Here is a 13,997-nt window from a genome sequence, read left to right on the forward strand (position 1 = left end):
GTCTCTTGTACCAGTGCACCCGCTGCCTTTCTGATAGCTACCTTGTGTCCCCAACATGCTACACACAAGTGGTTATCATCTGGTGTTGAAGACTGTGAGGCTACCTCCCTGGATGTATCAACATTCACAAATTTCTATGATTTGGAATTCTTTATTCTTTTGGAGAAGATCAAATTTACGAAGTTTTTGGATACAGCTATTGCCTGCATTGGGAAAAACATTGTTAACCTTATGTTTAATTTGTAATAAATCAAATAATATGCACAGGGTGCAAAGTTTTTTCTCAATGTTCTGCTGCCGGTGCTGTAATGTGTGAGTCCCTTGCTCACTTCGCCACTGGATTCAAGATAGCCTGGCTGATGAGGATTATGAATCCGAAACCGGTCCCAGGATGCTTGTTTCCGGTCCAGGGAAGACATGGCTTGGCAGTTCGGGCTGGACTGTTCCCATGAGGCACACATGTCTGAAATGGGGTGGCTGAGTGAGCTAAAGAATGGTGATGGATTAAACCCAGATCAGTTGACTGGGGGTAAGTGTTTGATTTGCTCAAACGCTCCGTCCATCATCCCCTTTTGTTTCGCTTGGTGCTGTAATGTGTTGCAACAAAATGCAGGGGTTTCCAAATGCCAAGACTTCCCAGGCTTGATTATATCTCACACCTTTTTCTTGTGCACCCTACTCTTCTTGTCTCTCTCTCTCACTCTAGATGTGCGCTTCTCACATGGCCACTGTTTTTATATCTTTCTCTTCCTCCTTCTCTGCATTTCTGTCTTTTTCCCTTGGTCAATGTCTTAAAATCTTGTTATGGTCTTTGTTGACGTCACTGCCTGCGCCTACCTCCAGGTAAACATGTATGCCTCTTTAATTTAATCATCTTGTTTCAAAACAGGTTGGCAGGCACCAACAAGCAATGCTCAGGGGGATTTCATGGATCAGATAATCGGTTCAAAAATATGCAGGTATGTTAAATTTAACATTTTTCATCCTGACAATGCATGCTATAATTTTCACACTTAAGTATTAGCGCATGAAAATTGTAAAACAGTGCAAATATATTAGGAAATCATTTCCTCTTTCTCTTGTATTCTGGCAGCCCCACATTGGATTGTTTAGGCCCCCTTTCTATTGATAATTTAATTACCAACAAATGAGGCGAGGATTCATCTGCAATGTGATAATGAATTAGAATTTGTCCCCTCCAAATAGCTTTCCATGGGTGTCTCTCACATAGAAGTAGAATAGAGCAGGCAGAGCTGAGGGGCTTCATTTAGTTGTTCAATAGGACATGAAACAGTGACCATTTGTGGAGGTACTAAGCACAAAGAAGATTACAACGTGTCATATGTGAAAATATTTTTGGGACTCGGATAGAGAGTAGCTTTGAACAGATTCTTGGGTTAGTGCAAGAGTAAAAAGTAGAACCAGCTTAATTTGTATAAAAAATACAGGAACCCAAAGTTTTTCAAAGCCAGCCACTGTCCCTGCCTAATGCCAAATACGGAGGCTGTCTTGTCTTGATTCCACCTCATGCCTCTTTCTTCCACCACCAGACACTCCCGTCTCAGTTACTTGAAGGGTCTTTTCCAACCCCAATTTCCTTTTTTTGTCACTCTTTTTCCAAATATATCTCTTCCTGCTTTTCCTTGCCTTCACACCTTTCTCTGTTGTGCTGTGTCAAAGTCTTGATAATGAGAAAGAAGTTCCTGTTTTAAAAAGGAGCCCCAGTGCCCACCACCTGCAGTCACGCGCACAAATTTAGGGGTTTTGGAATATTTCTCTACCATTTTATCATTTTGATAGTTTAGAAAGCTTACATTTGTTTCATTCTCTTTTTTTTTTTAAATATTTTTTATTGTAAGACAAAGAAATTTTTCTGGCACACACATGACACATGGTACAGCTAACTTAATGCATGTAATAAATCAAAGTTACTATCAAAAAAACCCATATTAATACAAAAAGAAACCCAATAAAGATGGAATTAATACATCAGTCTACGTTTGCAGTTGATCTTTCTTTCCAGCGATGTACCGGTTCCCAAATTTTCCTCCCCCACCTTTTTTTCCTTTTACCTTTCTTCTCGAATATACCCTTTTCAAGGTTAAACGTCCCCAGTAATAAGGCAATCCACTGTTGCAAGCCCGGGGGGAGGGGATCGAGCCAAACTCTAGCAATCAGCAACCTGTAGACCGCCATCGCTACAAATAAAAATTCGCTATGGGCGCCCTCACAATCCCTAACTCCTAACATAATTACAGTTGGTGTTAGGGTTACGTTTAAAGCAAGTGTATGGGCCATAAAATCCTCAATATCCTTTAATAAAGATCTTAATTTAGGACAGGGCGCAAATATGTGGATGCTATCTGCAGCCATAGCGTTACATCGCCAACAGCTAATTCCTGAAGTTGCACCCCACTGTGCTATACAATCAGGGGTATGATATAGTTGGTATAACGTTTTAAAATGTTGCGATTGTAGTGGGGCAGAATAGAAGACTGAGCAACCTAACTCCAAGGACGACTGAAAGACCTCCCCCGATATCCCTAATTTCCCAGCCCATTTAATACCAAATCTATCAATGTCATCCTTCTTCGAACCAGCCAGCTGGGCATAGAAATATCGAATGGAGCACACCCCGCTTTGCTCAATTGTCTCCATAATATTGCTTATGCTAAATTTACATTTGTTTCATTCTCAATTACCAAATCAATAATAAAAAATCTGAGGGGTTGGTATTGTGCATCTGCGACACTCCTCATTCACATCTCTTTATAACCCCGTGAGACAGTTCTGCAGCATTTAGAGAAACGCTGCATTCGGTTTCCAGTTGCTTTGTCATTGAATCTTTTCCACAGCATTAACCTTAGCATGAACAGTACATCAGTCTACAGTAAGTGTGACCCAAACCCTTGTAATATTTCATTTAGAACTTCCATTGAAGTGCAACATCCTCTCTGTTCTGTTATTTTATATATGAGTGTGGGATTTGTATAGCACAAGCCAAGCTGAAGGGCAGCAGCATGATGGCAAAGAAAAGTCAACATGTAATAGTCGGGTTGGTGGACTGTTACCTCATCATGACGTAGTGTTTTATTTTTAAAAAGGGGAATATCCACCTCTTTCCTAAATTTGAGCAGTTCTGAAGGTTATGGGCTTAGTGGTCCATATCCTAGGTGCATTGGTGGTAGAAGACGTATTGTTATACCTTTTTCTTTTTTACACTTGTTCTCTTCATTCTTATAATGTCCAGGGTTGCATGTGTGCAAAGAGCTGCTGAAGATGGTGAGTTTGCCAACTAAATAATCCGAGGTACCTGTCATGATGCCATTGTAGATAATGCAGCTGGTTTTGAAGTTGGTGTGGGCTGGCAAGAGGAGCCAGTAGAGTTCTATCATGGTGGGGGTAATCCAACCACATTTTTTCAAGCTTTTAATGAGACCTGCTGCAGCATGTAGTATGCCTTTAAAGTCGTACATATAGAATCTGGTAAGAAATGAACCAGGGCATTGCCACCATTGAGATGAGAGTCCTAGGGCATGAGCACCCTGAAGTCACTTTTCTGAAGGAAATCTTTCTTTCTTCAGTGCTGGTAACAGTTTGTCCTGGTTTTGTTGATGATGTGTTCCTCAAGGATAAGATCGGTGTTCTCTAGGGGGAATATGAGAAACATGACATTGGGTGAAAGTTGGGGAACGAATCCATTCAGGTTTGTGTTATTAAGCCACATTTGGACCCGCTGTATCTTATTGTTCTTTGTAAATAGCAGGAATTCGGTTTTGGCGAGGCTAAGCTTCAGGTAGGTGCTGAACATACAGACCTAAGTAAGATGCAGGAAGTGTCTTAAGAGTTGGATGTGTGGAACATAGGACATTTTCAAAAGTAGTTGTTTCTTCAGGATATTGATGAATGTTTAAGTCTCTATCTGTGAGTAGAGCCCCGATGGACTCAATGTGAGGGTTGAAGATTAAGGAGAACAAGTATGGAACCCTAAATAAATAAGTAACTCTGCTGGTGATAAGGATTTCTGGGGATATTGAGGTGCCATATGAATAAAATGTTGTTGTTTGGCTAACTAGGGGTACAGGTAGAAGGTGTTTAGTGAAACCCATTTGACATTTCAGGGTGAAGAGCACGGTGAGCTGATTGATGATGTCAAAGGCAGCTAAGAAGTTCAGTAATATCTGAAGGAAGGGCTCATCTTTATCTGTGGTCAGAAGGTTGTCTACACCTATTTGTAAAGTAACTCTTTCCATGCTGTAATTTGAATTTAAGCTGGATCATTAGTCTTGCAGGAGATGGTTGGCACTGATGTGATCTTGAAATTACACATAGGATGCTTTTCAGTGATCTTGCTGATGAAGAGTAAATGAATTATGAGCCAATAGCTGGCCCTGTTTACAGATTATAGCATTGGTTACTTTAAGAGTGGGCGGATGTGACCTTTCTTCATTGCATCAGGGAACATATCACGAGTGAGGGAGATGTTGGCAATGGTGAATATGGGTGAGAGAGCTTCTCTAGAGAGGGCTTTGATGGAGGAAGAGGGCGAGACATCATCTTCTGGTGGTGATTTGAGGATATTAGCTAGATGTTTGAGAGACAGGGACTTGAAAGGTTACCATTATGAGATAGAGCATGGAATAGTAGGTGTCAGCTGTAAAGCAGGTGTGGTGTTGTAGATGTGCTGTCATATTTTTTCTGTTCATTTAAGAAGTGGTTAATGGCATTGGGCTTATCCCTGGATTCTGGGATAGGAGGTTTAGCCAAGGGAGTGATGGAGTGCTTCATCAATTTGAAGAATGTTTTCCTTCTATCGGTAGCTTGGTCGATGATATTGGTATAGTCCTTTACTTTTGCTGATGTGGTGAGCTATATTGTGTGGAGGCACTTTAGTAATTTGCTGTCATCAAGGATTCTATTTTCTTTGCTGTCTGCAGATGGAGCTCTTGGTGTCAGCAAGGTCTTTGGAGTACCAAGGTGCTGAAGGGCATGGCTTGCACTTCATATTTTATTTAGAGTGAGGATTCTCATGAGGATGCAGCAAAAATGTTCCCCAAATGATTAAACACTATCCTATTTCATATAATCATCTTCCTCTCATGACATTTAGTGCGTGGTACCCCTGCAGCGACACTCTCTTCTCCCGAATTGATGGGACTTTGTAAAACAAGCAGACTCACTTGGCTCTGGGCACACTGCTTTTAGTTGATCACATTTGCGTCTAGTCAAGCTGGTCTAGAGACGGGCTTGCTTCATACAGACTGGGCTGCCACTATGGTGTGGGTAAAAGAGGCATTATTCCCCAGACCCGGTGCTATTCAAGTCCCTGCACTCTTTCAGCAAAATATATTTCTAGAGTTTTAATTGAAAGCAAGCCTGCAGTCTTCATTAATTATGAGGCACCTTATGTAAACATACTATTAGATCGCGCCATAAGTTATGCTTGTCTTCATTTCCTGGAGTACTTTTGTAGTACATAGGAACAGTTTGTTATGGTACTTGTAAATATAAGGAAGTGCCTGAAGCTCATGAAATCTAAAAAGAATGTGATTAATTTGGCCAAATTGTTATGGACCAAATGGCTGCAGATCTGATGCAAGCCCATTCCTCCCTTTCACCTCTGTCTATTTCCCTAATATACTGCTACGCACTTGCTGGCTAGCAAGTAGAGAATATGGAAGTGAGAGGCACATAGAAATAGAGCTGCTTTGATGTTCCTTCCAAAGATTGAGTGGATTGGAGTCTCCTGCCAATAGTTTAGCCACTGGTGACGTGATTTCTGCAGCCAATGATCAGGAGGCATTCCTAACCAGTAAATAATACTGTGTTTGGGATCAAGAAATACACAAACCCTTTCCATGTTGCACCTGGACTCTCTGTCTCTCTCTCTCTCTTTCTGTCAAGTAGCAATTTTTTTTCGGTGCCTTTATGACAAGAGCCTTTTTGATTGGATCACTCGGGTATCTCTTTTGAGCTTCGGAATTCTTTATGTTCCTTCAGCAAGAACTCTCTGATGAAATTGATGAGCGGAATCCACCCATCCTTTGACAAAGATATTCTTCATCCTAGTATATCGACTTGGTTTTTGTGTTTCTGACCTGCTGGCCTACATCCACCAACCTTAGGTTAAGGAACTCTCCATTAAGCTGGGCATGTTTCTGAGCCTGGTTTCAACTAAAAATCACCGAGACGGGTGCTACTTTCACATAGAAATAGGGCAAAGCCTTTCTCATGACTTCAAAATAACTCATTGTTCTCCAGCTTCACCAACATAATGTACACCAGTTTGTCTTGCTATAATATCTACAGGTAAACATGATACAAGCGTACATTTATTTTTCTATTTCACCATGGGGATCTAAGTTTGCCCATGGCAGACACATCCTACACACACATATATTAAACTATTGGGCAGTCCCTCCCCATTCCCACTATGAACAGATACTTATTCTGCCCAAATGTGTGAAACATTTAGCAAAGAGCACATGAATACCCCATACTTATCAGTTAGATTGTGTTCACAAACTTTGTAAGCTAGCACCCCCGTCAGGCACCCACAGACCCCTAACACAAAAGTGCAAATGAGGAAATTCCACCCTACTAATAGAACCCTTTAACAAAATCACTTTTTGCATAACGAATTCTGCTAATTGTGAATCTGTGAATTCAAATTGATATTGTTCAGATGTACTGTGTACATTTTGTGCCGCTCAGGTCAACATAGGTGCACAAAATGCTTTGTAAATAAAGTCAAGTGGGACTATCTTGACACCTTTACTCTTTGTGGTAAGTTTTGATTTTCATGACTACACTTTGCCGGCTGACCTTCATTCCTAAAGGAAAGTGTCTGACATATTTTTGCTTTTGCACATAGAGAATATATGCATTAGTAGAAGTCTGTTGTGTATGAAGTGAAATGTTTCAAAGCTGTGAGGAACTAGCAAGAAGTAGTGAAAATAAAAAGTAATGTCCACTATTTATTCCCATTCAGTCCTAAGAATCTTTTCCCACTTTCTAGTGTTGGAGCTGGAGTCCTGCGGGAATATATTGTGTCAGACTGAGCTTGGAAATTGCTGTGAGAGGATTCTTCCTTTCTTACTGCAATTTAAACTCACCTCTCATGATTCATGAATGAAGCTGAGTTGTGCCTTTCTCCAAGCTTAAGTGTATTTTGATGCCCTCCTGAACAGAGTTAATTAGCTGTTTTTCTTACTCCTATATTGGTAATAACAATCACCCCAAAGAATCATGTCATGGTTAGTGTTTTCAAGTGTTTGCAAGTGCCCTGCAGGGGTAGCATTACTACAGGAATCTACACTGAAAATATTTGTTTTATTGTTGAAGTTCTTGTTTTGACTCTGTTATTACTAGAAGTTTCTAAATATCTCAAAATATCAATATGTTTAACTCTGCTTACATCACAGGCACTGTTTATTGGATATGGACCTGGACTCAAGGCCAAGACTGAGGTTGAACCTTTTGAAAACATTGAGCTGTATAACTTAATGTGTGGTAAGAATGGATACTTGGCTGTTTGCTCTATTTTTTTGTGAAGTAAATAGTTTGTTTTCAAGTTCTCCTACAATGAGTTAGTTGCAAAAAACATTGCACCATATTAGAATATACCGCAGGAGATCTGGTTCATTCCCTAAGCCAGTTAACCCAGAAATGTACAACTTATGGACACATGCTTCTCAGTATGGCTGGATGTTTAGTATGAATCTTTCAACTTAATGAAAGGGTTAGTTTGATTGTTTCTATTTGATTGCAGGCCAGTGTGATTATTTCACATGGACATTGGTAGGAAATGCCTTTTTTATATGATCACCCTTCCAAATCTGTGGAATGATGCTGCTGTTTTTTTTACTCTGAAGCACACTGGGCCCTGCTGTCCAGGCCCCCGAGCAGATGCTTTGACCCCTCAAATGTATGTACAATCGGCTAATATCTGATTGGCAAATTTTCCTTACCTGTAAGTCCCTAGTATATGGTACCCAGTGCATGCAAGTTACATGTTTGTGTGTGTTGCCTGCATGGGGACATGCAAGGTGTATTTGAGTGAACCATAGTAATGGAGGCCAGTGTGATTCATTTAAGCTACCCCTGGTCTGGCCCAGATGGAAGTGAGGTCAAAATCACACGCACAGACACTCGAAGTGTTTTTCTGACATTCCCGAAGCCGGAGAGAGGAGTTATAGACACTGAACCGAGGGAAGAGGAGACCCCAATTCTTAAAAAGTTCTGTAAGTCTGTTGCTGAATCTCTGCCATTGGGTAGATGGTAGAGATGAAGAGTGGGGCTGCAGACTCTGTTGGGTAAGGTGAAGAGGACAGTTTAGGTGAGCCCAGCCTTTTGTCTTTCCCTGATTGCTCTTTTTGGCTGATACAATCAAGTTGCAGAAAGCTCACACCTCTTTGCGTTTCTGTTGTGGGTGCTCTAGGCTGGAGTCAACCATGCTATGAGACTCCTCTCTCTACACATAGGCTGTGTTTGGAGATCAGTCCGGAAAGTATGCTAAAAATGAGAACCACCACAAACTTGTACTGAAAGTGCAAACAGTTGATGCACATCTCTCCTGCCTGCTGTTGCTGTATAAAAGTGGGGCTCCACTTGTTGTTCTAGTTCCAATTTCTCCAAGACCAAGGATGCTGAGTGCTCTGCAGAGTACTCAGAGGACTGCTGTGCAACAAGAGAGCTGGTATGTGCCCAAAAGCCAGTTTTCCAGAGATGAAGACATATCGCCTGAGTCTACCCATTGCTGGTAGAAAAGTTTACCTGACTTAAAGTGCCTAGAAACCAGTGTGCTTTCAGAGAGATAGAAGAACCTGCCACCTCTGCAGGAGGAGTGACTTTCCAGGAGAAGTGAGGTGCAGAATCACCTTTGAACTTGTGGGAGCCTTTCAGAAGAGTAGACTGTGGAGAGTGAGCAGTGCACTCCAGTGTCGACATGTTCCAATCTGTGGTTCCTTATGGGAGGCTGACAACTGTACCTACATTTTCCAATGTCCATAACGGGCTGTGATCCAAGTCCAGCATGGCCTGTGCTAAGCTGTACTGCCCAGAAGATGTGTAACCTGAACTAAGCCCAGAAGAGATTAGCCAGTGCATGGCTGGTCCACCAATTGAAGATCACCCTGTTTGTGGATTCACAAACAGCCAGCCAGTGATCAGCCTGTACTTGGCGCCACTCTTAAGTGATCAGCCTGTGTGGTGCTCCACTTATATCAGAGCACCTGTCCACCTGTATTATGTGCAAGTCAGGCTTAAGAGGGGAGAGCCATCCCGAGTGCGAGACAGCAACTTACAGTTACTGGAGATGTGCAGCAGCAGAACTGCAGGGGACCATTCTACCCGGCTGGCGCTCAGAGTCAATGAGTCCCAATGAAGCTACTAGTTTTCATGCTTTCCCTCCCAGAAATGGGAAAGAGCAGGTGTGTGGATACAAAACTGGGTCGCTGTCTGAATGGACTGATCCACCATGAGTGGCAAGAACTGAGCAACTGAAGTAAGTAAGAATTGAGCACATGAACTGTGAAAGAGCGGGTGTAACTTACAATACAACTGTTGATCTGCATCTGAGCCATAATCATACTATTGCCTTAATCCCTAGGGAGTACAGACCATAACATGGGGAGGGTGGGAGCTTGGGACAGGTAGCGGAGGCACAGCCTGAGCTCAGGACACTAAATTGTATGTTAACATATATCCTATATGTAATATTCTATTTGATTGCGCATTAAAGTACTTTAGTTCTCAAATGTAAAGCAGTTGGTTGGATGCTCATTTATTGCTCTACTATGTGATTGTTGAGTCCTGAGCTCAAGAAAGCCCACACTACCTCCCTGAACGGTCTGTGACAGCTTGCCATCTCTACCACTGAGCAGACAGGTGCTCAAGGGTTTGTACTTGGCCCAGTTTGCAGAGCCACAGTAGTAGACACCCCCTGGACATCAGAAGCAAATTACGTCAACCTTCACCGTTGAAACCCAGTACTCCCTGTTTGATCCCTATCACCTCCTGAAGGGGGGTCTGATATTAGCCTTCTACAGCTGTAGTTTGTTGAGGCTGTTTAAGGACATCTCCCCAATGAAGTGTGGACTATCAGGAACTGGCCACAAGCCAGCAGTTGCGGATTGTTTCATGAACAGTCTGATTTGCAGGTGGGAAACAGTCACTCCAAAGCATGCTTAATTTGAAATTGATAATTAAGAAAATGTTAGTAACATCATTTAGAAAAGTTGAAAGACATGAGAGATTGGGCTTCTACACTTCCTCACTTTTTATCTGTAAAATTAACTGCTGGTCTGTCACCATTTATACCTGAAACATTTATCATTGTATATTCCTCGTCTTCATACTGTTACAGCTCATAATTGTGACTAGTGTCTAAAAGTTACGTTTTAGAAAATTCTATCCCGGAGTATGTTCATAAATTCCTACTGAATCCAAAACTCCAACATACTAGGCGGCAGCAGTATAAATAGATGATGTAAGGAAATACCTCTTTTTGCATGGTCACCCTGAAGTTTTTGGGACTGATGCTGCTGGTTTTTCGAGTCGGAGTGCATTGAGTCCTACTAACCAGATCTCAGTGCCTGTGCCCTTACCCGTAAACTGGTATTTCAAGTTGGCTCCTACCGATTTGGCTAAGTGTGAATTGGGCAAGCAAAGTCGGAGAGACACTGTTTCAGAAAACAAAGATTGTTATTCACCGTTACTTAACAGTTTCTGCAACTCCACAGTTTCTTTTAGGCAGTTCTCCTGTAATCTTCCGTCTTTTTTTTCAGAGGAAGTACTTGGACTGACTTCATCCTCGTTTCGTAGAGTTTTCACCGGAGGTCATGTAAGAGGAAAAAAAACGGAAAGGGGGTTTTAGCCAAGCGTTTTCATGAACCTTAAAGTTCAAGGGAGGGTCGTGAAAGGGAACACCAACACCAAACACCACCATCCATAATTGTGGTTTTCTCCTAGAGGGGGCAAGATCCTGACCTGACCTTTTCTTTAGAACCGATCTCTTAACCCTCCAATGGTTTGTTTGGCATCCTGTTTTTATAGACCTCCCCCTCCCAAATAACCCTAGGATACGTCTATGTACCTCTGGTAGCCACACTCCTCCAGGAGCATGGCTGGCTTTTAGGCGATGGCGAAGAGGGTCCGGCTCCCTTCTTTCTTCTTCCACCCTTCGGATAGTGGCTTTCCCGACCGTTGTTTTCCTTGCGTCCTCTACGTCCTCCGCATGCAGGGTGATGGATTTGCTACTCTTCTCCTCGCGTCCAAATCTCGTTTGTTCTCTGGTCATCCCACTCTCTCCTTCGTCTGTGTCTCTACTGGTTATAGCACCCCGTTGAAGATCATTGGTGCATGTGATGAGGTCATGTGGTATGGGTCGGTCTCCAGGAAGAAGGGCGACTTAAAGGGACCGCTATTGTCCTCATCCAAAGGAGACTGAAAGTAAAGCACAGGAGAGATATAAGGCGGAAACAGGTCATCACAGTCTTTCTCTTCCATATCCTGGGATGGCTCAATGTGACACTAAGCTAACTTACTTGTAAGTCTCCCTAGTAAATGTTACCCAGGGCATGTAAATTAGACGTCTCCCCGGAAAATAAGCACTAGTTGTGCCAGCCTAGATGTAACACGAGCAAAAAGACTTCCAGCCGCCATTTGCAGGTTGGAAGAGCAGGTTTAACTACTGGCCCGACTTTGCCACGTAAAGCAATGGCGTAGCCAGACTTCCACCTGGTAATGTCGCAGCCTACCAGACAGCACAGTTGTCTTATTTGCTAAAGACATCTTGGGGACATTCAGAAAGTTGACCTAGGAATGCATTCTGCCCATTGTCTACTATTTAGCTTTGTGGTTTGTAACTCACATTTTCTGGCTTTCTTTTTGCTGGCTTTATTTGCTTAAGGCTACTCAGCTCGAGTTTGTTCGTCCCTCGCGTTGATCAAACCTTGTTAATTGTATTCTTCCATGGACCTGCTTTCTGTAAACAGGCCTTTTAATCTTATTTTTACCTTGTCACAATTGCTGTGCATTCAGAGACAGAGGTCAAATGTCAGGCTGTGTCTTCCAGGAAGCTTGGTGTTTGCTTTTCTTTCTTTAACTTCAAAGTGAGAGGATTTATGTGACAATCATGCTGGCTACTGGGTGTCTGCTTGAAGAAGGCTGTAAGATGTTATTTTTTTGTTCTAGCACACAACAAAATGTATGTGTCTGTAAATTAACTGTGCTGATGATCAAATCAATACATTGGGTGTCTACGCATCATTTGTGCCCTGTATACTTTTATCAGTAAAACTGTATGTGAGTGCAAATGTAATGGTTATTTCAATTGAAGATAAGTTGTCTGTAATGGCAGAATGCTACCATACCATACATAGTTCAAGTTATCTGACTCCACACTATCCTTCACTACTCTACGCCACCGCACTCTACTCTGCACCGCTCCACTCCACTCCACAATGTATCACTGCACTCTTCTCTGCACCACTCCACTCTACTCTACACCACTCTACTCTATGCTCTCTATCTCACATTAATCTGCACCACTGCACTATTCACCATGCTGTGCCACTCAACTCTATGCCACTCTACTCTATGCCACCCTCCTCTGCAACACTGCACTCTTCCACTGCAATCAATTCCAATGCAGTCTACTCTGTACCACTTCACTGCACCCTAGTGCATGTGATGCCCATCCCCTCTACGCTAGTCTCAACTACTCTGTATCACTGCCCTTTTCTGTGAAACAATCTGCTCTGAGCCACTGCCCTCTACTCTAAAAGAAAGTCTACTCTGCACCACTGCCCTCTACCCTGAAACAATCTACTCTGTGCCATTGCCCTCAACTCTACAACAATTGGCTCAACTCCATTGCCCTCTACTCTGAAACACTCTGCTTGGCGCTACTCTACCAGGCGTGCTCCACTCCATGCCTCTCTACTCTGCACCACTTTATGCCACTCTACTGCACTCTACATCAGTGCCCTCAATGCCACTCTACTGCACTCTACATCAGTGCCCTCTACGCCACTCTAATCGACTGTGCACCACTGCACTCTGACACTGCGTTCTACACCATTTCGCTCTGTCTCTCTACTGTACAGCACTCTACCCCTCTCTACTCTTCGCCATTGCACTCTACACCATACCAGTCTGGACCACTCCAGTCTAGGCCACTCTATGCCACTCCACTCTGCAACACTGCACTCAACACAAATGCACCCTATGACACTACTGTATACCACACCAATCTAACCTGCACTACTGCACACCCCTCCACTTCACTCTACTCTGCAACAATCTACTCTTTGTCACTGCACTCAATGATACTGTACTTTACACCACCCTACGCCACTCTGCAACACTACACTCTGACATGTTAATCAGTGCTACACCACTCTATGCGACTGAGCTCTATGCCGCTACTCCATGCCACTGCATTCTACCCTTCACCATTTCTGTCTACTCTACATCACTCCATTTAACAAGTAACAGCAAGATATTCCCTGTGGTATTCTGTCTATTTAAGCTGTCATCTTACACAGACACCCCATCATACATGCCACTCTACTCTGTCACTGCACCCTATGCCACTGCACACCGCATCACTCTACACCATTTCATTCTGCGTCACTGCACTCCACGTCACTGCTCTCTCCACCACTCCCCTCTGCATCACTCTACAACTCTACACTCTACAACTCTGCACTCTACAACCCTGCACTTTGACACTCTACTCTGTATGACTGCACTCTTTGCCACCGAATTGTATACCACTGCACTGAACTCTACGACACACTTCTGCACTCTACACCTCACCACTACTCCACTCTATCCTACACCACTCCATTCTATGCCACTTCAATCTACGACACATCACTCTATGCCACTGCACTGTACACCACTCCAATATACTCTGCACTGCTTTACTCTATGCTACTGCACTCTATGCTACTCTGTCAGTGCACTCTACACCAATGCACTCTAAATCT

At 42.9% G+C, this 13,997-nt stretch overlaps 1 protein-coding gene across 1 annotated transcript in view; it reads left to right on the top strand.

Annotated features, from left to right (window-relative positions):
• ENPP1 (ectonucleotide pyrophosphatase/phosphodiesterase 1) overlaps nucleotides 1-13,997 on the top strand; it is a 612,613-nt gene that overhangs the window by 458,830 nt on the left and 139,786 nt on the right. Inside the window, exons 16-17 of the mRNA XM_086927432.1 lie at nucleotides 890-959; nucleotides 7,425-7,512. Of these exons, the coding sequence (XP_086783558.1) occupies nucleotides 890-959; nucleotides 7,425-7,512 (158 nt within the window). The remainder of the gene's footprint in view (nucleotides 1-889; nucleotides 960-7,424; nucleotides 7,513-13,997) is intronic.

Source organism: Lissotriton vulgaris, chromosome 6, assembly GCF_964263255.1.
Source record: "Lissotriton vulgaris chromosome 6, aLisVul1.2, whole genome shotgun sequence".
NCBI lineage: Eukaryota > Metazoa > Chordata > Amphibia > Caudata > Salamandridae > Lissotriton > Lissotriton vulgaris.